At 41.4% G+C, this 27,498-nt stretch overlaps 1 protein-coding gene across 9 annotated transcripts in view; it reads right to left on the minus strand.

The window, feature by feature from the left end:
- The window catches only part of PKHD1 (PKHD1 ciliary IPT domain containing fibrocystin/polyductin), a 368,588-nt gene that overhangs the window by 178,832 nt on the left and 162,258 nt on the right, over positions 1–27,498 (minus strand). For all 9 annotated transcript variants that reach the window (XM_064476570.1, XM_031434550.2, XM_064476573.1 and 6 more), the window contains 5 exons: positions 25,525–25,637; positions 24,135–24,240; positions 19,413–19,547; positions 13,578–13,713; positions 10,785–11,031 (listed from right to left, as the gene is read on the minus strand). In XM_064476570.1, coding sequence (XP_064332640.1) covers positions 10,785–11,031; positions 13,578–13,713; positions 19,413–19,547; positions 24,135–24,240; positions 25,525–25,637 — 737 coding nt within the window. The remainder of the gene's footprint in view (positions 1–10,784; positions 11,032–13,577; positions 13,714–19,412; positions 19,548–24,134; positions 24,241–25,524; positions 25,638–27,498) is intronic.

The raw sequence follows: 27,498 nt of genomic DNA on the forward strand, positions 1-27,498 counted from the left end.
GTCCCAGGAGATCACCGAGCATGATTCAGCCCAACTAATATATTTAATAAACGAAGATAGGCTTCTGGGAAATAAATGTAAAGCAAATGTGATCAGAACAGATAAGTTGGAACCGAGAAATACCAAAGAGGCAAATGAGTTAGGCTCAGTGGGTACCATGGTCAGTATATATCATGAAGGATTCCTCACAGTCCAGAGAGTGATTCTGAGTGTTTCAGGTTCTGAAAGTGCCGGCCTTCAGCGTTCACAGAGATGTATGGGGTCTGGAAAGTGAATCACGAGACCTATCTCCACAAGAGACATACTGATAAATCAGAGTTTCCATTTAACAATTCACAGTGAGTATTTACAATAGCTAAGACCTGGAAACAACCTAAATGTCCATCAACAGGTGACTGGATAAAGAAATTGTGGTATACAGGTATACAATGGAATACTACTCAGCCATAAAAAAGAGTGAAATAATGCCATTTGCAGCAACATGCATGGACCTGGAGATCATCATTCTAAGTGAAGTAAGTCAGAAAGAGAAAGAAAAATACCATATGATATCACTCACATGTGGAATCTTTAAAAAAAAGACACAGATGGACTTATTTATAAAACAGAAACAGACTCATAGACATAGAAAACAAATTTATGGTTACCAGCAAGGGAAGGGGGGTGGGAATGGATAAATTGGGAGTTAGAGGCTTGCAAATAGAAACCACTATATATAAAATAAACAACAAGTTTGTTCTGTATAGCACAGGGAACTATATTTGATATCTAATAGTCACCTGTAATGAAAAAGAATATGAAAATGAAAATATGTATGTCTATGTATGACTGAAACATTATGCTGTATACCAGAAATTGACACAACATTGTAAACTGACTCTACTACAATTAAAAAAATAATTCAAAGTGAGAAATGAAACTGCCTGTCACATAGTAGGTACTCAACAAATGTTTGTTGAGTGAATAGACAAGTATTAAATGAGAATAGAACACTCCAACTGGCCACTTAGTGATGTTTCTTCCCAGGGAAATCTACCCAGAAAACCACATAAGTATCAGGAGGTTTCTTGTAAACTTATGCATCAAAGGAAACAAGCGATTGATGATACTGATGCGGTCAACCCCAGTATCAATAGGCTATTTGCCAAGAGGATTTAAAGACTTAGGTTCAATGGTCAGAAAACCTCTCCTGGGCACATCCAAACAATCTGCACTCACCATGGGCCCTGGTTTAGCAAAATGTTAAGATTTTCTTATGAACTTAGATTTCTTCTATCCTAGTCAAGTGCTCTCAGTTAAACCACTTCTACAAGTAGGGGTCTGAGGTTTGTTTGTTTGTTAACTATAGACCAAAAGAATTCTATTTGTTCAAGCTCATCCATCTGTTCATGTTTAACTCCTCTGACCTGTATTCTACCACTCTTTCCTTCAGAGACCATGCATATTTCCAGAAATTCTTCCTCCTTTCAGCACTGTAGCCCCAAGATTCCCCTTGGTCACTTGGACTAGAGTTACTTATTTCTCAAATTTCTGTTAGCATCACATCTATAAATCAGTTTTAGGATCTGATTTCTCCTGATTCAGTTTCTTATAGATTGTCATTTCAACTCTTCAAGGAGCCATGTCTCAGGCCATACTCCCCAGTTTCTGAAAGCCCCCATAAACATGACCCTGTCTTCAAATATTGTAAAACCACTACATGCCAACATTAATTCAGTTCAATTTGTCTTGGGGGCTTTTGTACCTTCCTTTGGACGCCTTTCCTCCATCCAGCATCCGGTATAATCTGATGCTAATCCCTTGATCAACCAGAGACGCAATCATAGCACATTGTGGTCCTAAATGATCCTTTCCCCTTCCTTCTCCATGCACTGCCCTGAGCCTCTCAGGCTGCCCCAACCATCTCAACCAAGACTGATGTGGGATGCAATTTCACAGGTCCTCGTGGGCAGCACCAGCTTTCTGTAATGTAATCCAGGTATAGAAGGAGGTTATCCAATACACCTTTATCACAGTTAGCAATGGAAAGGGTCACATGGTGCATTCTGAAAAAAGCAAATCAAAATGCAAAGGAGCCATCTCCCCGGAGGCAGGATGCCTTGTGTTGACCATCAGCCAGGGGGCCAAACATTCTAAGTCAAATCAGCTCCCATCCTTTTAGGCCAGGGGCCGGCAGTGACGGTGGTGGGCTTCCCTGAAAAGCACCAAACGAACATCAAGAGAAGAAGGAAACCATGAAGAGAATTTACCAACCATAATTACTACAATTTTCGCTTGCCCTAAATAGCCACCAATTTCCCCATGCCCTAAATAGCCACCAATCTCCCTCTCTTTACTGTTAATGAAGCAAAGGAGCACACAAGTATTTCTAATTTGGAGGAGCCAAGGGAGTCTGCATGGGCCATTAGCAGCAAAGAGCTTCATTACTAGGGGAAGAAGTCTCTCCCTGAACTTCTCGTGGCTTTATGTGCAAGAAATCAGGAGGCAACCAGTCCATTTGAAATGTTAACCCTTACCTCTGCAACAGCTCCTGCATACAATCGAAGACAAAAGGACGACAAGCCTTTCTTTTTCTCTGGGGTAGCTTAAATTTTTTTTTTAATCACTGAGACTGTTTTTAATTAAGGGACATTTCCCTTTAGAAATATAGCTCTATACCTTGATAAAACATCCCAACTCAAGTACCAGTTTACAATACTAGTTGCATAAACAGTTATGTAACGTAGCGCCCATGTGCTGGGCAGGGCTGTCGAATGTCTGCTGCCCTCAGAGGATTTGTTAGGCAGTCAACAATCCCAGTGAGAACAAATATTAACTCCCTGGTTCGTGTTTACCATTAGCTAACTTTTCCTGAGGCTCCGCATCTCTGTGTATTAAGACAAACACGGCACTGAGCTCTAAATGCTCTAAATTCAGAACAATTGTGAAATAAACCCTTTATAATTATGCAGCTCCTAAGCCAGACACACCATAATAACTGGCCCCAAAGGATGCTGTCGGCACTGCCTGGATATCCCTGCTTGCTTTTGCGTTCATCTCCCACCGCACAAAGAGGACAAAAGCAAAATGTTGAGCATCGCCAGCAGATTTTTGTGGCAAGGCTTCGCTTGAGCACCCTTTAAAAATACACTGGGCTCATAACAAGTCCTTGTCAGAGAGCCACTCTTCCACCTGCTGACCTGCCATCACCCAGTAACATCTTACGTGTGTCAGTAAGCGATTTTTTTATACGTCCCGTTATTGAGTGAGAAACACTTCAGTACTTCTCCTTCTGAATAGGACACCCACAAAGAGAAAAGAAACCGGCACCCTCAGTCTTTCCCCTAAAGTTTTAGCCATCCTTAAATTCACACAAAGAAATAGAACTGTTCGACAGAGAGAGACCGGCCGTGGGATTTCATAACCCCTGCGTTTCCGTGACTTTGCAGGTGTATATTTCTGTTTAGTTTTTTTTTTTTTCAGAGTTGGCTACAGCAATAAGCATTTGTTGTAGAGAAGTCCCAGAATAAACCAAGCTCTTAATCAAAGGTCGTGTCTACTGTTTTTACAACACACTTAGGATAATAATTCTTGCTTATCATACCTCAGTCCTTGAAAAGACGCAATAGCTGTCTGTCGTCCTACCTAAGATGCCGCTTCACACATTCCTGCCCCTCCTCTCCTGACCCGTGGGATGCAGCTGGAATGGCTATCTCAGGACCTGAGAATCCCACCACTGGAGCTGCACAGCCCCAAAGGAGACAACCACCTGTCACGAAGAGTGAAAAACCATTTTGTGCATCAGGTGGGGAGTTAAACTGCAAAGCACACCTTCCCTTTTATATGTGGACACACCTGGTGCTCGAGGGGCTGCCGGGCACCCGGTCACGAGCCCGTGGTCAGCCCCTCTTCCCACCTCCGTGTGCAGGGACATCACGAAGGGAGCCTCTTACAGGTCAGGTGAGAGTACTTTCACCATGGAATTTGGCAAATCTACAAATTAGGGTTGTTGTTTTTTTTTAATTCTAGAGACCTGGTTGTTAAACACTTAACCAGCACTTCACTGGACCCTTTTATTATTCATGAACCTTCACAGCCATAGAGTATGGCTGGCACCCTTCCTGAGTCTGGGCTCCGTTTAGATTTTTAGATCTTTTTCTGTTTTACTTCTGAAAATTCTGCTGCCAAGAGAGGATAATACTTCTTGGAATTTTCCTGTCTCACATGGATTTGGGGATTATTTTTTTTTTTTGAGAACAGAAAAGATACCATTAGTGATGCGATGCCTATTTATCCCTAGGAAGGAGAGTCAGGCGGTTATTAAAGGCAAAGCTAGGCCACGGTTTCCATTTGAACTCTTCTTCACTTTTGCAGTGGCAGAGGCAGGGGGTGCCTCGTGCTCTGAACACTGGCACATTAAGCGCAGTTCCACAGGTAAGAACTGAACGCAAGCACTACAGGAGAGGATATTAAGCAAGATCTAAGAACCAAGGTGATCAGCCACAACATTAACCTTTTCTTTTCTCGGAGAAACGGGAAGAGAGAAACAGAAGGCACTGGGGGCACGGTGAATCAAAAAACGGTGTCCTGAAAGATTCCAGATTCCAAGACTTTCTGGGAGGCTCTGTTGTGTCAGTGTGATGTCATGTGACTGTTGGAAAGTGGTCCCTATTTTCCAAGAATTGGATTAAGTTACATTTGAGCCGACTTAATTCCCCGGCCTGGCATTTGTTTCTCAGAAACATAATCATCTGTGATTTTTCATTCTATTAGTAGAACGTTTATATGTTGTTTTGTAAATCGCAAATGGAGAGACTTATGAAAGACAACATTTACTGATGCCAGATAATGGCCCTGTGAGGTGAGTACCACTGAACCCATTTTACTGATGTGAGAACTGAGGCAGACAGAGGTGAAGTAGCTTGTCTGGGAACAAACCTAGGAAGCGGAGGAGGGAGGGTGGGCTATGACTTATACCCACAAATGATTCTTAATTACTTCTCCATTCTTCAGCCTTTGAAAAATAATTTCAAACATATGCCTCTGTCCTGACTTGACTTTATGTACTTCCTGTTAAAACACAGAAAGACTGGTTGGCCAGCCTACAACATCTTGTAAACTCTTTCAATTTCCCCCACAATCCATTTAGTAACTGGAAGACAGATCAAGGCTTGATTTACTGATATTTGAAAAAAATCTATGTCCACTGAAGGAGCTGTAGAATGCTCTAGACTGAAAAACTAATGACTCCCAGACGGTAATTGTGAAAGTTGGCGCTCGTTCCCCCCACCACAAATGTGTGCATCTGTACCACCAGGACAAGAAGACGATTGCAAATACAGGCCAACTGCTGATTCAGTAACGGGTGGGGCCGGGGCAGAGTGGAGAAGGAATCAGTGGTTAAAGTAAATTGCCTGGTCAATGTCTGGTCAAGTGACCGCCCCAGGCAAGCAAAAGCCCAGAAGACATTATGAAAGGACATTCTTAAGTATTTTTTAGATGTTCCTAGGAATTTTAGAAATAAAGATTGAGGACAGTATCTTAATTCTGGGTTTTCTGAAGGAAAGCTGAATGCCAAGGACTCCTCATAAACATGTCCTGGAAAGAAATGGATAAGGACACTAGAGGAAGATTTGAGGTGCGGGGGGAGTCTGCAATTTCTTAAATGTTACTAATTTTTTCAATACTAATTGTATTGAGTCACTATGTGTTCGGCGTGGTATTGGGCACCATAATACAAACAAAAGAGCAAATAAACAAACCAAAAAACCCATCCTTGCCCTACTTAGCATGTAGGAGAAGGGAGGGACAGTTTATGAAGCAGTGTAAGAGCTGTGTGTACTGGTCAGAGCGAGTACAGAGAGCCAGCACAGAGCGGGGGTACACAGGCTGTACGCAGGCTTGGGGGGGCTTCCCCGAGAAAAACGACCTTCATGTTGGCTTCATGGAAGCTGAACCTCCTCCTGGACTGAAAAGCACAAAGAAGTTGAGTGTGGCTGAGGCATAAAAAGGCAGGGCAGGGAAGGCAGGGCGTAGAGGAACGATGCTAGAACGTGCAACGGGAGCAGGTGAGGAAGCAGCCAAGAGCCATGACAAGTGGTGGGGTTTCATCGGGGGGCACTGGGGAGCCCAGACTAAGTCTCAGGGAGTGTATGGAGGGCAAGACCCGACCTGTTTTACAAAGACACAAAATTTAAGGGCGAGATCACAGCAAGGTGGCAATTGAAGCAGCTTTTGTGGTTATACAGGTGAGAGGAACGGCCACCTGGACCAGAGAGGGGAGGCTGGGAAGGAGAGAAGCAGAAAAACTCGAGAGGAATTTTCTAGCGGAGAAAATGGACTGGACTTGGTAGGTGACTCATGTGCGAAATGAGTAAGAAGATGAGTTGAGGATGACTCCCATTTCCAGTTTAGATAATTGAATCATTCGCCTGAACACCCAGGGAGGGACAGGTCTATGGAATAAAGATCGTATGTTCAGTTTTGACAAATTGAGTTTGAGACAGTTATTGAATACTCGAGCGGAAATACTGAAAGCGTGGCTGCTCAGTGGAAGTAGAATGCAAGCCATAAATGCGAGGCATAGATAGAATCTCAAATTTTATCATAGCCGCGTGGGGAAATTTAAAAGAAACAGATGAAATTAATTTTAATAATATATTTAACCCAATATAGTCAAAACATTATCAGATCAACATAGTCAACAGAAAAAAATCACTGAGCTATTTTACATTCTTTTTTTCTTATGAAGTCTTAGAAATCAGGCGTATAAACTTAGAGCACATCTCCACTTGGGCAAGTCACATTTCGATGGTTCAGTAGCCACCTGTGCTGGGTGGACAGTGCAGATTCTAAGGGCAATTGGAGAAATGGGTCTGGAATTCAGCAAAGCAGTATAGACTAGAGGGGAAAAAAATCTAGAATCATCTGTAGATGTTAACTGAGGCTGTGGAATATTCTAGGTCACGTGGGAAGAGCAAGACTTGTGAGGAAAGCTTCTCACAGAACCCTAAGGAACACTAGCATGGAAGGGGCCGAGAGAAGAGCTTACAGAGGAGGTCTAAAAGGAGCATACACACACACACACACACACACACACACACAAACCTACTGATTGTTCATAGCAGCACTATATACAACAGCCAACACATGGAAACAACCTAAATGTCCATCAACAGATGACTGGATAAAGCAGCTGTGGTATATTTCTACAATGGAATACTACTCAGCCATAAAAAAGAATAAAATAATGCCATTTGCAGCAACATGCATGGATGGACCTGGAGATCATCATTTTAAGTGAAGTGAGCCAGAAAGAGAAAGAAAAATACCATACGCTATCACTCATACGTGGAATTTCAAAAAAAGGGGGGAAAGGACATTATGAACTTATCTACAAAACAGAGACAGACTTGCAGACATGGTGGACAATCTTATGGTTACCGGGGGGAAGAGGGTGGGAGAGGATAAATTTGGGAGTTTGAGATTCACAAGTGTCGGCTACTATGTATGGAAATGGATTAAAAGAAAAAAATGTTTCTCCTGTATAGCACAAGGAACTATATTCAATATCTTGTAATAACCTTTAATGAAAAAGAATATGAAAACAAATATATGTATGTATATGCATGACTGGGACATTGTGCTGCACACCAGAAACTGACACATTGTAACTGACTGTACTTCAATATTAAAAAAAAAAAACTTATTGGTGATATTAGCCTTGCCCCTGGTAATTATCTCTATACAGAGGAAACTGGGGATCAATAAACCAAGGAACTTTGTGAGGCAAGTCACCATTATGAGGCTCCTGGAGGAAACGGGGCCGACATCTTTCTGAAATGAGGCCCTGTCTTCCATGGTTAGGGCCAACACCACCCCCATCTCATCAGGAAGGATGAGGTTGGTAGAAACGGAAGCTGGGAAAGGAAGGCCGTCCTGAACACCTGTGCCTCCTGAAGAAAGCACGTTTCTGGAACTGGTGAGCAAGAGAGAATCACGTGTTTCAGGCACGTTATCATTTTAGCAAAACAGAAACTAGACTCTGCCTTGTAGAGGGCGAGAATTTTTTCCTTCACATAAACATTAAACATTATTACCAAGTTCAAATATGTCTATGCCTCTGTCAACCCAGCCGCTAGGGGTCAAGTCAGAGGAGGCTACAAAGCAGGAAGGGGCACAGTTATGAGCCCGCATCAGCCTTGGGAAAGGTCATGAGGGAAGGCTGTCAGTGTCAAACAGGGAACTTTACGGTGAAAATGGACCAGGAGGGGCCTCCAAGGAAGAGATCACACCCCAAGCACTCGACTGTTAGTGACGGGGCCCGGTGCCCTGTTCATGCAGCTGTGAACGCCTTACCCCCTGGCCTCTGGAGACCTGTGCTGGGGCCGTTGGGGGTAAGAGGTGAGAGGGAAGGCGGCAGGGTCTTTGTGCTACATCAGATCTCCATCAACATGCAACCCCAAAAGATCGGGACCGTGAGAGCTTTGCAAATCAACTCTGAGGGTGCTTGCTCCAGGGCAAAGAGCACAACAAATTAATCCTTTCTCCATGAAATGCAGCCAACTTTGCATCTACGCGGAATTCAAATTGCTTATTATCTCTGACATGTTCCTAATGAGGTTACAATGCTCTGGGACAGAGATCAAGTCACTGAACACAAATAGCTGGGGATGGAATCCTGGAAAGATAAAGTTAGAAGGACCTGAGAGCTGTGCTTCTAAACCTGGAATACAAATCACCTGGGGCGGGGGTTCTGCTGCAGGACTTCTGTGGTGAGTCTGCGGGGCCTCAGAGATCATCTCCCTGGGGGTGAGGACACGAGGGCCGAGGCACTTCTCCTTGGAGGTGTGCTGAGACTTCCCTCGGGCTAATTTGGGGTAGCTGAGCATTTGTCCTAGACCTGTGAATCAACCTGGAAATTCTAAAATAGAAACATAGGGAACAGGGTAACCAACCATCCTGGTTTTCTCAAGACTGAAGGGTTTCTGGGACATGAGATGTTCTATTTTAAAACCAGGAAAATTTCAGGCAAATCCAGGCAACTTTTTCACCCTAGTAGGAGTATTTTTTTTAATTGAAGTACAGTCAGTTACAATGTGTCAATCTCTGGTGTATGGCACAATGTCCCAGTCAAGCATAAACATACATATATTCATTTTCATATTTTTTCCATTAAAGGTTATTACAAGATACTGAACATAGTTCCCTGTGCTCTACAAAAGAAAGATTTTTTTAATCTATTTTTATATATAGTGGCTAACACTTGTAAATCTCAAACTCCCAAATTTATTCCCTCCCACCCCCTCTCCCCAGTAACCATAAGATTGTTTACTAAGTCTGCAAGGAGTATTTTGAATCTACTTAGAATATAGTATCAGATTATTATCTTTTTGACCTTGACAGTCCCTGAATGCTGGGATCATGACCTGCTGCCAAGGTAAGGACCTTTTCCTACCACGTCCTGAAGCTCTCCAAGAAGAGAAGCTTAGACAAGGTCACATCCGGAGAGCCTTCTAACACCACTAAGGGCTGCTCTAAGAGAACATCTCCCAGCAAGTCCCCAAGGAAGGCATAAAAAAAGGAGTATCAAGAATACAGAGAAATCAATATCACACAGGCACAGAATGTTCTTTTTAACTACACAGGTCTATTTTGATTTTCTTCATTCAAAAAATGCTTGTAAGAAATAAATCACTACCTTTTATGAATCTCAACATGCTCATTATAAACATGTTTGCTAAAATCACTGAAAGAATAAAACTCAGGATGCATCCCTGAGAATGAAAAGTAAATAAATAAGTCATACTCCACACAATCAAACTGCTTAGAGATGAAAACATACCCTTCTGCGTTGTTATTTCACTCACTGGAATTGGGCCCATTAACATTAGATAGAATAATGAACAGTCTGGAAAGCAAAAATGGAACACTTTGAGACGATTCAGTGCTAGTAGAGTCTTGTTAAGGCGTCTGAAACGGAATGTCTAGCCACTGGTGCCATGTGCATCCCGAATGCAGGCTTAATACAGTCCTGACCACACTGACTCACTCTCTGGCATTTCTCTGTTGAAATAAGATGCCAGCATGGTCTCGCTGAAGCAGTTGACTTAACAGTCATGCAGTTAGGGACACTTAAAAACCAAGGAAGGAAAGAAGTGTGGCTAACAGATACAATGCATTTGAAACAGGTGAGAGATAGAACCCTAGACACTCAGTAACCATTACCTGGAAATTAAAGAGGGCAGAAGCAATCCTATTACGCATTATAAACAGCCCAGCTGCTGACTCAGTGGTAGTTTGAGTAGCATAACCATGGAGTCCTTGCTCCCATATTAACAGGAAGCGTATTGCACGGATCCAGTAGCTCATGAAATTAACAAGGAAAATGAACTGCGTGAAGCGACTTTGCTTCCCTGGAGAATTGTGTCCCTGGAGCATACGGAATGCTTAGAGAGAGCTTGGGGAGAGTACACGCATATAAATGAGGATGGACATTTTGGAATTTTTAAATAATACTCAATTTAAATATAGTTCTGCTTTTTGCAAGTCTTTTCAAGAGGAAGCTATTAACTCGAAATGTCAATGAGAGGTCAAGGGCTACAAGATCTGGTCCAGCGTTCTGGACCTAAAATGACCATACACTGAGGATGTGACAGCTGTCAAAATTATTCCCACCTCACTGTCGTAGAACCGAACACTTCAAACAGAATCTGGGAAACAGTTTCCCTTCCACCAATATCAATAGACTGAATGATATACGCACACCCGTTGACAAGCCAAAATGTAGAATTAATTCAACTTACAAACCAACAGACATCCGATGAAAGTGCACGTTTTCCTCACAGACGCTGCCATGGACCAGCTGACTGAAGCTGGCATTGACCAAACAAGAAGCTGAAAGGGTTTCCATGGAAGCAAGAACGTGACTTCCATTTTTCCCGGTCAGAGACCCATCCAAGTCTTCCAAAACTGCTGCATGAGGAAATGGAAATGCTACTGCGTTTGGAGAGTTGGTAAACTTCAGCTGGCTGGTCTTCACAGTAAACCCACCTATCAACGGCAAGAAAGGCGGTTTCACAATGGCAGGAAAGACTGCTGTCACAAATGGCAACTGAAGTCACTGGGGTGTTCGTTCTCAGTACTTTGAATCACATATTTACAACATTTTATAATTTACTCATTTATTCAAGAAAAAAAACATATCCTGAGCGTTGCCTGCAGCCAGGCTCTGTGGGATGTGCTGGGGATAGAAGGAAACAAAGAGCTGCAGTGGCACTGCCTTCATGTGGCCTGTATTCCAGGGCAGTCATTCCCCGCCAGGGCTGGGTTTGCCCTCCAGGGGGCATTTGGTGCCATTTGCCATCTCTTTTGGCTGTCACGACTGGGTGGTTGGCAGTGCCACGGGCATCTGGTGCTGTTAACCATTCTACAACACTCAGGACAGTCTAGTGGGAACTAGGGACACAGAACATTAATTTACTAATTAACAACCGCTAAAGGTGCTGCGGGTTAGTCTTTGCATCCCTCTGCTCCAGTTCCTTGATGGCAGATCCAACCCCACCTCTTACGAGATTTATACTTTAAACATTTACCCTCAAAAGCAATATTTGATCAATCAGGTGGGCAAATAGTAACAGTAACAGATTTTTTTAAGCATTAGCTCCAGGGCTACACTTAGCAGTGTTGCCCTCACACAATCTCCACGTGATTCATCAAGACAGCGGCCAGTCCAGTCAGCTGGGAAGAAACTGCAGCAGTGGTCTAACAATACCCACATCCCGTCATTAACATTTAAAACTTCGGTACCCATCTCATAGTATACATGCTACCATATTGCTGTATTATATATATACATGATAAAATGCACACACACAAAAAAATCTAAAAATAAGATACAAACAAAGAGGGACCCTAATGCTTTCATCCTGCATTCCAGCAAGGTCCATGCAGTGAACTGTCAGTGCAGCCAAGGCGCCATGATACCACCCACTGTGACTTCTGTAGTTCATCTAATGCCACAAGCAGCTCTACAACTCAGCCCTATTGGACCTCTTTTCAATTCCCCAAACATGACTCACTTTTTGGAGTTTTCTTTTGCATACATTTCTCTGCCTCTTCCCCTCTGCAAACTCCTATTCACCATTCTAAACCCTGCTCAAGTCATTCTATCATGAGATCTTACCTGACCCCTTTCCTCGCTCCCCTCACTGACCTGGTTCAATCCTATAGTATCAGATGCATCACACTATTACATTCACTGGCTTAGACGTTATTTTTGCTCCTAGATGGAGAGCACCTAGCAGACGAGAACTATGTGTATTTCATCTCTGTACCACTCAGTTCCTTAAACAGAACCGGAAATAGACTTTTTTTTTTAAATAAATGAAAGAGACGGCTTAGCCAAGATCATCCAGTGAGAAGAGATTAGAGCTCATAAGAAGTAGTGTGCTTTTTTTTTCAGGGTCTTATGAACGATATGAAACAGTGAAGCTATTAAATAGCTGAGGTATTATCATTCGAAATGACTGCCATAAGGCATTTTTTATTCCTATTATGACTTCAACATTCTTAAACTCAGATGCCACCCAAATAAAAACAATCTTTGGCTCTATGTATATGCGGAGGGGAGCACAGTGGAGACTTGTTGATTATTCATTTAATTAAAAAAAAACAAACAATTATCTAGGTTGGTGATTCAAACAAACCACAAGAGCATATTTACTTGAATTACTTGGCTTGTCTGTTTACAAAGATCAAATCAAATAGATTGCTCTCTCCATCTTTTCACCTTGGCCCGTGAGTTCTCCAAGGTAATTCTCACCACCTCTGAGATATGGTTAATAAGTGAACAAGAATTCCTATGGTGTCTCTGTGAGTACAGCAAGCCTTGGGCTGTTACCAATATAAAGTACTTGACGTCTGGCTCTTTCAGGAAAGCTTACATGTGTGTTACTTTGTATCCATATGTCTATCCATCCAATTCCATTCATTAATTTAATGAACAAACCTACTGGGCACCAGGCTACTAATAATAAAACTCTGAGCAAAAGAGGTATGACCAGATATTGAGAACAGAACAGTGGCTACCAGTGGGGAGAGGGAACACAGAGGTGCAAGATAGGGGTAGGGGCTTACAAGGTACAACCTACTGTGCATAACATAAATAAGCTGCAAGAACATGTTGTACAGGGAACCATCGCTAATATTTTATAATAACTTTAAATGGAGTGCAATCCATAAAAATATTGAACTACTATACTGTACACCTGAAGCTAATGTAATATTGTAAATCAACTCTACGTCAATTAAAAGGAGAGATGTGATGCCTGTCTTTAAGAAGCTCAGGGTCCAGCAGAGACACGGCACCGTACTGATACAGGGTGACAGATCCATTTAGGAAAAGGATGTGCGGCTGCAGGGGCCACAGTGAGAGCACCTGGCCTCCTCTCAGATTTATTCTAGGAGACTGGAGCCGCAATTTCTACTGATGCAATCTTACAGCTGAAAGAAATAATGAACCACAATGGCTGGCCACTATTTACCACATTTACATGAGTACTTATTCACTATCTGTCTTATCCACTCAAACAACTCACCCTGTCCCTGGGAACAGCCCGAACAGGTCCTGACGGCCACACAGTCAGTGAGATCAAAATTCACGAACGTTGTGTTAGATACTCTCAGTTCCCGCCTTCTGGGAGTTTTGACCCCAGCTGACATACACTGCCTTCCCTGTGATTTAGAAGGGGGGAAAAATGGAAAAAAAAAAAAAAAATAAGAGGCCTGGCCTTATGAAATACAGTTTTCATACATGAATAAAAACAGTTAAATGAGTAAACAGGAAAGCTACAGACTGGGAGAAAATTGCAAATCAAATATACAGCAAAGGATCACAATAAGGTATGTTACACACCTATTGGATGGTTGAATAAAAATCAGTGATGGTACCAAGTGCTGATGAGGAAAAGAAATGAGTGAAACCCTCACACATTGCTGGCGGGAATGCAAAATGGTACAACTACTGCAGTAAATGGTTTGGCAGTTTCACACAAAGTTAAACACACTCCTACCACTGACCTAGCAACTCATCCCTTAGAGAAGTGAAAACTTACGCTCATACAAAAACCTTACACAAATGGTTACACCAGTTCTGGTTGTCATCAATCAGTAAATCTGGAAACAACTCAAATGCCCTTCAACAAATGAGTAGATAGACAAACTGTGGTACATCCACATAGTAGAATACTGGCCCCCAATAGTAAGGAATAAAATATTGTCTCTTGCAACAAGTTAGATAAATCCCAAAGGCATTTGGGAGTGAGAGGAGCCAGTCTCAAAAGTTTATACACTATCTGATTCCATTTCTATGATTATTGAAAAGGAAAAACTGTAGTGACAGAGAATAGACTGGTGACCCCCAGGGGTTAGACATGACGAGAGGATGTGGCGGCCACGGAGATGGAGCCAGAGGGGGGTTTCTTCAGGTTGATGCAACTGTTCTGTATCTTGATTGTGGTGGCGATGATTATGCCAATCCATACATGTGTTAAAATTTATAGAATTTTCCATCAAAAAAGCCCATTTTATTGTATGTTACCATAAAAAACAAATATGAAAAAGTCTAAAAAGAAACAGAAACTGCTTCCAGGATTTTCCTCAAAATCTTTTCAACAAAAAAAATCCATCTAATCAAGCTGTTAGTCAATCACTGTTCCACTGTTAAAAATATTGTATGTCTGAGGATCACGAGAAATTCATCAAGGGTCTCCAACAGTAATAAAAAGAAACAAATAGGAGAAAAGAAACTCAGTGGAGACAAAGCCAGCATAGAAATCATAAGAAAACTTAAACACTATCATTAAGAACATGTAAGATGAATAAAAGAAATAAAAATATAGATTAAAAAAATTATGTGCATGAAACAAGTAGAAGCCTTAAAAGCAATTTTTCAGAAAAGAAAAAAGAAAAGCAGGAGAGCAAAATAATCAATTTAATAGAAAAATTGAAATATCCTAGAAAGTAGAACAGAAAGGCAATGGGCAAATCAGAGAGAAAATTAAAAAGATTAGAAAAATAATTCAGGAGAACTAATATTCAATTAATCACAGTTTCAAGAAAGAAGAAAATCTAGAGGAGATAATTATCAAAGAAATAAGTGAAGAAAACTTCCCTGAAGGGAAGGATATGATTTTTTTTTCCAGACTGAAAAGTCCTGCTTGGTGCCTAACATCGTGTTTAGAAGAAAAAGCCACAGCAAGGTATATATTAAAATTGCAAGATACCAGGAACAACGATGAGATCCTAAAAGTCCCCAAAGAGGAAAAACTAAAAGGTTACACCTAAAAGACCTAGAATCAGAACACCCTGACACTATTTAATCTCAAGACTAGACGCACTGCCTTCAACCTGTCAAGGCCAAATGAACCCCATCCTAGTAGTCTATGGCCAACAACCTGCCAAGAAGGGGGCCTTCATTTGTAAGTCAAAATCTTTACCTCCCATAGATCACCACCCCACCGCCGCCATTAGTTCAGAAAGTTACTATAGGCTATGCTCTAATAAAATGAGAATTAAATCAGAAAGGAGCAATACAGGAGAATCAGAAGCAAGAGTTCCAGTACCAGGGAGACAGAAGGAAAACCTTCAAAATGTCGGTCAAGAGAAATTCCAAGACCTCGCTGTGCAACCCTTCTCGCACACTGCTGGTGCAAATTTAAACACCTGAAATTGTTTTTTGGCATCACCCACTAAAGCTGAAGGGCTATCCTCTGAGCCAGCAGCTTGACAATCTGCCACTTACTCAACAGAAATTCATGCATACGAACACCAGGAGGCAGAGAGGACAGTGTTCAGCACAGCTTTCTCTGTAATAACCCAAAACTGGAAACAAATGCCCATCCATAGCAACATGGCTTTAAAAAGTTGTGGTACAGCCTATAAAATGGAATAGTATGTAACAACTGGAAGAATAAGTTATTGCCACATACAAAAACATGGATGAATCTCACAGACATCATGTTGTGCGAAAGAACAGTTACACGCTTTATGATTCCACGCATATAAAGTTCAAAAACAGATCTGAAATTAACCTATGTCTAAAGTTTGAATAATGGTTCCCCTGTGGCTGGGGGGCTGGGGGTTGGGTTCACTGGGAGTAGACATGAAGGGGTTTCAGAGGAACTGGTGACGTTCTATTTCTAGAGCTGGGTGGTAGGCACGTGGGTTTTGCTTTATAAAAATCCACTGAGCTCTTCACTTGTGACTTATGCATTTTTCTCCATAAATATTATATTTCTGGGAAACATTTGTTTTAAAAGGTAGAACAAATACTAGAGAAAAGTAATATACAAGAGGAGAGGGTGAAGAAAGAAATTAAAGAAGTTTAAGGTCCTTGTGTGACTCGGGTGAAGTTTAACGGTGCTGATGTAACTGAGATTTCGTGAAAGCAAGCAGGCGTGTCACAAATCTAAGTCCAAGGACTTAAATAGTCATAACAGAATAAAAACTTTCCAATGAGTAAACAAAAAAGATAGTATTCAAGGCAGGACAAATCAAGTTTGGAATGTAAGAGAAAAAAAGAAGCAAAGGAAACTGTAGGCAAACTGAAAGCACAAAACAGAAATAAATGCAAATGTATGGGAGACACGAGCATGTGGATGGTCATTGAAACCACTAGAGAAAATGAGATTTCTCCCAGGGAGGGCAAGTACATGGAGGAGAGAAGGGGTCTGACGATAGAATTTAGAGAAACCGAAAGATGAAAGGTCTAAATCCAGGAAGACAGATCCACAAGTGAAAACAAGAAGAAATCCTTAGAAAAACAGGAGGACGCATGAAGCCACCCCACCAGCCTCTGCCTGAATAGGATAGTTTTTTAGAGTAGGATCATCTGCTTGAATTAATTACAATAACATCAAAAGGGCCACCATTCCTACTGATACTTCCAAAAGTAGGGTGATCATATTTTATATCCAAATCAGGACATCTTGGGGAGTGTTAAGAGGGATTCCTAATTAGGTGGAAAGCCAGACAGAACAGCAGGATAAGCAAACCCCGCAACCGAACTAGGATGTACCATGGTGGTTAGTGTCTCTCGTTTTCATGCATGATAAAGCCATCCTCATTGAACATTATTCCACCGGTCACGATATAAAGGTAATGGTTGGGCGTGAGAGTACCGACATACACACAAGTATGCCTAAAGGGAAAAAAAAAAAAAACCTTTCTAATAAATGTTCTTCCAGAAACTAGTGTTTGTTTTAAGATAGGACTCACTGATAACTGGGTGTCAGCAATTACGCATGGGTGGAAGGTCTAAGAATGGGTAGCCCAGATCCTCTGAAAATTTTAATTCCTAAAGACATGGCAGGTTTGAAAGAAAGAGTATAAATCAGATTCCTACAACCACACAGAGATTTGGCATCATTTTTTTTTAACAACACGGTTTCATACAGCAATAAAAGTGGTTCCCAAATAAATCTGAGTGATACTGTGTTAAATAAAGATTTATTAAAAATGAAAGAAAATTAAAAAAAAATTCATAGATATTTTTCTCATTTGTTTCTAACCCTAGAACTTTGCAGAGACTTTACTGTGTTAATACACAACGTGGGATGAAATCCCCTGAAACAGCATATCCTAAATGTAATTAACCTAAGAATCTTCCTTTTCTCAGACACTCTCTTGGGGCTTAGCCTTCTATGGAAAACTCTTAGAGAATACTGGAGAAGGCCCTAATAAATGCTCATTGCCAAAGCCATTTTCCACGTGTAATTGAACGAGCACTTGCCCAGGTATGGGAGGATACTGGGGTTGACCTGGCTCTACAATATTGGGTGTGATCCTGGTCTATCGTCTGACTTCCCAAAGCCTCAATTTCTTTACCTGTAAATTCAGGACTTCTAACTAGATCAACTCGTAGGTAATGTTTAGCTCTAAAATTACATGGTTTTATGATCTGGATGCCTAACCAGGACCTAGATGTCTCCTAAACGAATTAACAGTTTCCATCGGGGGACTCTGGTCCTCATTTGCTTCTTAGGAGACAGAGAAGCCCTCAGCTGCATTGACTGATGGTGACTCACACCCCAGGGGTGAGATGATTTTTTGTTATCTCGTGATAAACACCTCTTGTCATAATCTGTATCTTAATTTATGTCACTATCCCGTTAATTATGATGTCTATTCCACATCAATTAAGATAGTGTGACATAAATTAGCCAGGACAGTTAGTTCCTCAGTTTGATGGGCATTTTGTTTTTTAGCATCTTCTCTAAGGTTATTTCCAGCATCACAGAATCTAAATCTGGGCCCATCTTCTGAACACTGTGCAACCTGAGAAGAATCACCTCTCAAGGTGGTAATCCTTTCAGAGAAAAGGAAAAACTGGCAGGTATTTCCCTTTGAAAAGATGGTTCAGAGGAGATGTAATGAAGTAAGCTGGAAAAGTAAACATAGGAAAATGTAGCTTGGTAAGAAAATGATTTTTTTTTACTTTTAGTATTTACAGCTAAATCTCTGAAATAACCTCCAAGGGAAGCCCGAAAGTCAATAATTATCATTTAAATTTCAGTTGGTCAAAGCATTCAGGAACAAACTAAGAGGATGCTCTTTCCTTGGTTCCCAGAAGTACTCTGTATCTCTTCCGTCTCTGACACTGTTCTGACAGTGTGACACTAATATGCAAGTAACTCCTTCAAGAACAAGAACATAGGGAACCCAGTATAGGTCAAAAGTCAGTGGCGGCCGTGGACTTCCCTTGAGAAGAACTAGTACTTATTTTCCAGGAAGCCCTCTGTGCTTCATTTACATTCTGGTCCCCTGGCCCTACGGGGGCAGGGAAGTCTTCTACAGCCTAACGTTTATCATGTAGAAACCCACACTGAGGCAAGTATTAGAGAATCACATAAAGAAAACCCTCAGATACCATACAGCAAACAGTATAAATTTATATGACCTCTTTTTCTGGGAGAGACCCTAAATAGAATAAAAACCCTATGGACAAAATGTTGATGCCGAAACTTGACAAACCACAGATGCACAAAGACAATATGGAATCAAGCTATTTCATATTTCTTGTGAGGTTAGAGTAAATTAACCTAAAATTATTAGGTTTATTATTGAACCAGGTTTGGATTGGTATGGATAGTCGGTACAGATAATAATGCTTAATTACAACCAAGTGAGAATTCTGCAAGCTACTCAGGGGGCTCATGATTTATACAGACTCATAACATTGAACTCTTGTGTATGGAATTTTATTATAAGTATCACCATTCTTACAAATGAAAAGCTCCTCCAACTTTTACCAATTAAAAACAAGATTCACTAAAGAATGCTACTAAAATGACATATCCTGGGTCACCAGGGGGCCCAGCACATATGATTCTGTTCTGATGGGCAACCTACAACAATCATACTAAGTCACTCACCTCATGAGCAAAATGACCAAGTAACAAGCTGTCAGTGACTGAAGTATTCGCATCACTTTCCAAGACATCAATTCCAAAATCTCTGCATGCATAAACCTGGAAGTTTTTCAGGTGAAGATTGCTACTTCTAAAAATCTATAAAAATAACAGCATATGTTATGTCAGTGGTCTGAGGCTCACTTTTTCTCACAGGCTTCCTTTAGCTTCTTTAATTATTAAGTTTAAATAAGCACGCGATGCCATATTCACACAGCTTTTGTCCATCGGGATCGGTACAGGCGTCCCCAGAATTGCCGTGAGGTCAGCACTAACTAGTCCCCTTCGGTAATACCCCCTCCATACTTTTCAATTCTCCTCCTAACAACTGACGTATTAAAAAGGTCAGTGTGAATTTTTCATGTATCTAAAATAAGCTCGGAACAGTCAAATCACACAAAATTAATGAAGAAAAACAGAGCATCCCAGAACTCCAGGACTGATCATTTTCCTCAGCGTTGTAGATGTTAACTAATATTGTCGGACAATTGCAAATAGGAAATAAGTGATTCAGCATGACTACAGACTCAGAATACGTTCTATGCACGTATATTGATGACAACTTGTGTTAGTGGCCCCAAACAAGGATCAAGTATTAACAAAAAGAGCTTGTTAGAGCCGAAAGAATCACTCTAGTTTGGGGCACAGAGCTGTTGGTTTTTACCTAGCACTGATGTTAACTAATTATGTGATCCTGGGCAAGGCATTTAACTTCTCCTAGGCCTCAGTTCAACCATCCTTAAAATCAGAGTGGAGGTCGGGACTAGCCATTAACCTTAAACAGCCATCCCTTTATTTATTAAATAGGGTCATGTTTAAGTTCATGTCTTAAAGTGGGAGTTTCCTATTAATTATGGCCAAGGTGGCCTTGATTTACCGTAGTCTCATGCTTCTGCCTGTCAATCAGTCTTTGTGCTTGAATTTTCGAGAACTGAATAGCTTGCATTTCTGACAGCTTTTATAAAATGATAGATCTTTGAAGACACGAAGGTTTATGTAAACAAAACAGGTATGATCTGAACTGATAACTTGACAACAGTTGTTACCTAATTACAGGCGTCAGCCCAATTTCTGGCAAATAGACTCATTCAAAAACAGCTAACGCCTCACATTAGTGAGAGAGCCTGGTAATTTTAAAAGGAAACCCACACACAATAGCAGAGAACACCTATTTGTGCTGTGAATACAGCTTTCACAATGTGTTCTCATCCCTCTCCTCTCATCTAAAAGAACTGCTGTGCATTTATGAGACATGGTCAGGAGAGGGTATTTTTTTCAACTCTTCTTAACATACGTATGGAAGCATCAGCTTGCCTGAGTTGGAATCCAGCAATTCTTACTGTGTGACTTTAGCAAGTATTCTGTCCTCTGCCCAGAGAATTTTCTTATCTACAAACACAAGATAATCATGGTGCACCTCCTCCAAATATTATTAAGATGATTAAATGACAAAATATCCAAAAATTTTAGCTACCAGTCTCATCACATAGATATAAATCTATGTTTATAATCAATAGGAATTTTACCTAATGAAATGTTCGGTTCAAGTATCTACACAGGTGACACACGTATCTAATGCCCAGAATACAAAATACACTAGGTATGTCTAATAATGAAAGTATATGAAATTTAAATACAAGGTACTTTTTGATGATGAAGAGGACACTTCTCAATGTTGCAGATTCCAGAGGCACCATTATCACCATTGACCTATCACCACCCCAGCCTGCTTACTAACAACCATCATAAGAGCCTCTGCCAACGTGCACCCATGAAGATTCAGGTACCCCTCTGGGCACTTTACCTGCAGGCACTTATTTAACTCTCAAAACTTATCCTCTAGGTACTATTACTATGTCCATTTTATGAATAAGACAAGGAAAAGTTGGGGATTTGGCAAAAGTCACCCAGATAGGGAACTGGGAAAATTTGAGAGTTGTATGGCTATGTACGTAGGAGGTCACCTTTGGTGTTTTTTAAACAGCTTTACTAAGATACAATTCACATATCAAACAATTCACCTATTTAGAGTTTACAATTGAAAGGGTTTAGTATATACTCACAGATAATATGCAACAATCACCACAGTCAATTTTAGAACATTTTCACTTCAAGAAGAAATCCCCACAATCTTTAGCCTGAGCCACCACTAATCTTTCTGTCTCTGTAGAGGTCCCTATGCTGGACTCTTCCTATGAGTAAAATCATATCCAAGTGATTTTTGATGACTGGCTTCTTTAGCTTAGCATGTTGTTTTCAAGGTTCATCCATGTATCGGCCTTAATTCCTTTTTTGTGGCAGAATAATATTCCATTGGATTGATAGACCACACTATATTCATCCATTCATCTATTGGTGGATATCTGGGGTGTTTTCATGTTTCGACTATTATGAATAATGCTGCAATAAACATTTGTGTATGTTTTTCTGTGTGTATATATGTTTTCATTCTCTTGGATATACACCTAGAAGCAGAATTGATGGATCATTTGGTATCTTTATGTTTAATCATTTGGGGAACTTCCAGACTGTTTTCCAAAGCATCTAGACCATCTAAAATACCCACCAGGGATGCACAAAGGTTCTGATTTCTCCACATCTTTGCCAATACTTGTTATCGTTTTAATTCTAGCCATCCTGGTGGGTTTGAAAGCATATCCTACTGTGGTTTTGACTGGCATTTCTCCAATAACTGATTATGTTGAACATCTTTTCATAGGCTTGTTGGCCATTTGTGTATCTTTTCTGGAGAAATTTCTATTCAGACCCTTTGCTCATTTTTAAATTAGGTTACTTGTCTTTTTGTTGAAGTGTAAGAGTTCTTCACATATTCTAGATTCAAGTCTCGTATCAGCTATATGATTTGCAAATATTGTCTCTCATTCTGTAGGCTGTGTTCTCACTTTCTTGATGGGGTCCTGTGAAGCATAAATTTTTTAAATTTTGATAAAGCCCAAATTATCTCTTTTTCTTTTGATGTCATACCTAAAGAATCTTTGCTAAATCCAAGGTCATGAGCATTTACCCTTTCTTTATTTCTAACAGTTTTCTAGTTTTTGCTCTAACTTTTAGGTTTTTGAGTTAATTTTTATAAATAGTATGCAGTAAGGATCCAATATCATTCTTTTGCACGTGGCTATCCGTTGTTCAGGCACCATGTGTTGAGAAGACTACTCTCTCCCTCAGTCTTGGCATCCTTGGCAAAAGTCAGTGGACTGGAGATATATGCGTTTATTTCTGGACCCTCAATTCCCTTCCACTGATCTATATTTCTATTCTGGTGCCCATACGACACTGTCTTGATTATAACTGCCTTGTAGTGACTTTTGACATAAAGAAGTATAAGTCTTCTTCCATTACTCTTTGTTCTTGGATTTTTTTTTTTTTTGGAGGAAGTAACTTTTTAAATTTTAAAGTGTTAAGTTCCAGAAGCATTTTTATTGTTTGAACTTTCTGATTGCTTACACCGGAGTATGCCAGGGTCCGAACTTTAAGGATCGACTTCTTCTTTTATGGGTTTAACACTGCTGATGGCAGAGCTTGAGAAAACTAACTTTAATGATCATCTTTTAATATTTTCATTTTATGAGGTTATTTCCTCTAGAATAAAGCCATTCAAGAGCATGGAGACAGAGCTTAAGCCTCTGCAAGGTGTGAATTGCTTCAACAAACGTTTCTGCTGGATTCGTCACCCCTATATTAATAGTGCTTTTGGGAAGCAAAGTACTTTATCAAATTTAATGAGAACAAAATACTTAATGCAACAGCACTTCTGTGTGTTAGCTAACCCAATTTTATATTTTGGGGTTTTCCCCATCCAAAATTGTTTTCCTCATGTTGGAAATGTGAAATAAATCCCTAACTTTCTTACTGCGACTTAATTCTATGTTTTTCTCCTATTTTCTGAAAGCCCTGTAGACATAGTTCTTCATCTGTGTATCTTAGGCTCCATATTTCTATGTGGCAGAGACCAAATATCTGTAATGTTCTCTGTGTAGCAGCAAAAGTGACCCTGGAGAATCTGTGAATGTTGTTGGTAACAGTAAGCATGCAAAGACTTCTTAAAAGAAATCAGTGAGATAATAAAAAGCAAATGACTGAAAGTGAACATTTTTCCCTTTCAAGGAAAACAGAAAAAAAAAATGTGGCCCATTGCTTAAAGCTAAGAACGCCACCTTGAGCTGGAATCTTTTTGTGTTCCAATGATGGACAGCGCTTTTCCTTAAGACTGAAACACGTACTATTTAGGACATCAGCGCAGCAGGTGTACAGCACTTGGAGTCTGGATTCTGCGCCCAGTTGTGCTGCTAACTGTGCCAACGCTGGCAAATCCCTTTACTCTCCGTGCCTTACTTTTTTCCTCTATAAGTGAGCATGTGAGTGGAAAGATTAGAAAACCTCTATCATCCTTTGTGGTCGTAAATCTCTACGATTCTGTTGTTCCCTACTAGAGCTGCTGAAAAGTAGCTGCAGAGGAAGTGAACTAACCTTGGACTACTGACTAGGAAACTGTTCACTCAACAACTATCTCCCACGCACCTACGATGCTGTTGGCTCCTTAAAGCCGTGATAACGTGGCAAGCCTCCCCTCAGCAGCAAACCATCCCCCTTTAAGTAGATACGCGTAATAAATCACCATGAGAAAACAGTGGTTCTAATAAAAAAAAAAAAATTAAAGCAACGCACCTGGGCACCTCCTGCACTTCCCCAAACCGTGAAATTTTGGAACAGGGCGGGGCCAGCGCAAGGATCCCACGGCGGCTGAAATTTAGGGTAGACAATGAGACCACACCTAGGAGGAAAAATCGAGAGTGAAATTTAGCCAATTTCTGCATTTCCAATGTCTCACTTTTTCTCCTTGGCAAATATAAACATAAAGGTACTGTACAGGGGAGAGTGGAGATGACACCTGTGACCTTCTCTCTGGCCGTCACTGCCCATCCCCCAGCCTGTCCTTTCTGTCACCTTCCATGACCTGCTCCTGGATCTCAGCAGGATGCAGACAGCCATGGCCCCATTCCATTCTGTCAGCCCTTCCAGACTCACCTAGGAGCCCAGACACTTTCACCTCGCCCAGAGCACCGTCCCTGTGCTTCCATTGGTTTATTCTAGACCCTCCCCCTTGCTGGGGAAGTGCCAGCACACGGGATCCCTCCAACTTCCATTCATCCTGAAATTCCCACCACTGTGGCGTTCCTCCTTCCCATTCCAGGGCTGCTGAGAGCTACCCGATAAAAACTTCGTAATCTTAGGAATAATTTCATGACGCATGCACTAACCCCAGCCTCAGCCGGCACTTCATGGCACAGCCATCGTGCTCAGCCCTTATCCCTGACTCCTTATCACTTCCCATCCCTGCAGGATGATTTTACTATTATCATCATAATTATGATCATCATTATTGATACTGATTATTGAGTTCCTACCATAGGTGTTCTCATAGGTGCATTACGTAAGTCATCTCTGATTTTCACATCAAACTTTCAATATAGATCTGTCCCTGCTTTACAAATAAGGGATCTGACTCTCTTAAAAAAAATATATACACACACACAAAATTTATTCGGACGAAGTCCGGATTTGAAACAGGGCCCGAAAGATTCTAGGGCCCGGATTTTTCCCGTGTTCCCATCATGTTTCCCAGCCCTTGCTCTTAGAAGATGACCTTGTCTTCTATGTAACAAAGACCTTGAAGTAGGCCCTTCTCACCTCTCAGTGTGCAGCTCACAGGCAAAGAGCCTCTTTTCCAAACCTCAGCTCCCCATTCAGCCCACCAGCCCGGGTGCTCTAGCCTCCCAGTTGCCCCCAGTCTCCTGGAAATTTAATCAATCTCCCCATTGAATTCTCCTCTGGCCGCCCAAGGTGCGCTCTGTCCCGTGCCCTCTCAAGTGACCTCTCTCTTTCCCCTCCCTTCACCGCCAAACTCATGATCCAAAATGCTCGCTCAGGCCCACCATCAAATCTCACATGGATGCCAAACGCGATACAACCCTCTCTGTGAGTGCCGTACCAAAAAAAAAAAAAGTTAAACCATAAGCCTTACACCCAAAATACGGATGAATTTTCCCAAAGTTACCTGGTACAAGAACGTGCGCTATTGCGGGTAAAGGAGAGAAGTGGCGCTCGGGACGTCTGGTTGGTCACAAGATGAAAGAAGTAGCCATAACCAGCAGCACACACGCTGTTTCCCTACAGAAATTAAGGGCACAGTTTGTCCATATCCAGTAAGGCTGCCAGCAGGAAAGACTCTTACCCGTGGTCATTCGGCTTTTGCATTCACTTCCTGTCAAGGTCTATTGATGTTTTTATGAACTCATTCACTCCTCCCTTCCCGCACCCCAGGCAAATATGCTCATTCCTCTTCGTCCAGGCAGTTCAACTGGACTGTCATTTGTCCACCTCAATAGCTGGTGTCTCACGTTAAAACATCCTTGGACGCTTCCACAGTCAGAGGCTTACTTGCATCACCTCACCCAAGCTCCCCTCTTTGGTGTATGAAGAATAAGAGGGGCAAAGGCGGACCTACAGCCAAGTCTACGCAGAGGGTTTCTCCCTGATCCTTTGAGCAAGTCAATGATTTGACTGAACAAACCAGTGAGAGCCAGGGACTGCACCAGCCGTGCCCGAGTTCTGAGGCACAGTGGCTGAGCTCAAATACAACTCGAATCTCCTCCAGGTCCTCTTGTCCCAATTAGACCATTTTAATCACCTGATGTCTCTTTATAGGACCAGCTAAACAATTTAATGTCTTTTATATGTTTGTATAAAACCTAAATTCTCCATCCGAAGGTACGAGTTTGGGGCTTTAACTCTGCTCAAACTGAACCCAATGAGACAATCTTTATAAATTCGAAGAAGTATCTATAAATATTCATCACTATGCAAGACACTTTACGACAGAGTAGAAAGCCAACTCCCTAGAGTGTAATATTGTACACAGAGGTATTTTGCTTGGCGTACCCAATGTTAATAAGAATTTTTTACTGATGCCAACATTTCAAAATCAGGAGACTTGATATACAAACTCAGACTTAGGGACTTTTTTCTTTTTAAATACTGAGCCCCCTTCCTGCGGGGTAGGCATAGATCAGCTGAGCTAAGAAGCACCTGCTCTCTCGGATTAGGGATTACTTTGCCATCGTCCCCACCCTCCCTGCTCCATTTATTTGTGATACCTGGCTGGTTCTTATAGGCATTTGAATTTGTAACCTCTTAGATCCAGGCGGTAAAGTAATTGATTCTGTTGGAGTGGGAGGGATGAAGGGCCGACAGAGCAGGATGCTGGGCCACTTCCTCTGTACTTGTGGGCACCTGTCCTCTCCCATGTCTACCAGGGAGGAGAAGTCAGGGAACAAGGTGCCCAAGGCAGCCTCAGCCCTTGTATGACAGGGGTAAAGGGAGCCCCAGATGATTCCATGTGGTTCATCCCTGACCTCCTGGGGGTCTGACGTGGTCTGGCTGGTGTGAGAAACAGGATGATGAGTGTCCTCTCTGTGAGCATCTGTCTCCCAGGAGCAGACCGCGCAAGACTAGGACAGTTCATCCTGAACCCTGGCCTCAGGGCACAGAAGAGAGAATGGGGAGCAGGAAGGACTGTGACACTGCACAGCCCAACGAGGCGTTCCATATCTTTCTTTTTTTTTTTTTGCCCTTTTTCCTTTTTTTTAATTGAAGTATAGTCAGTTTACAATGCTGTATCAATTTCTGATATACAGCATAATGTGTCAGTCATACATATGTTCCTTTTCATATTATTTTTCATTATAAGTTACTACAAGCTACTGAACTATAGTTCCCTGTGCTACACAGTAGAAACTTACTGTTTATCTATTTTATTCATAGTAGTTAGTATCTGCACATCTCAAACCCCCAATTTATCCCCGCCTACACTGTTGGTGGGAATGTAGTTTGATGCAGCCATCATGGAAAACAGTATGGAGTTTCCTCAAAAAACTAAAAATATACTCACTGTAGGATCCAGCAATCCTAGTCCTGTGCCTATATCTGGGGGGAACTCTAATTCGAAAAGACACATGCACCGCAATGTTCA

The sequence above is a fragment of the Camelus dromedarius genome, chromosome 19, assembly GCF_036321535.1.
Source record: "Camelus dromedarius isolate mCamDro1 chromosome 19, mCamDro1.pat, whole genome shotgun sequence".
Classification (NCBI taxonomy): Eukaryota; Metazoa; Chordata; class Mammalia; order Artiodactyla; family Camelidae; genus Camelus; species Camelus dromedarius.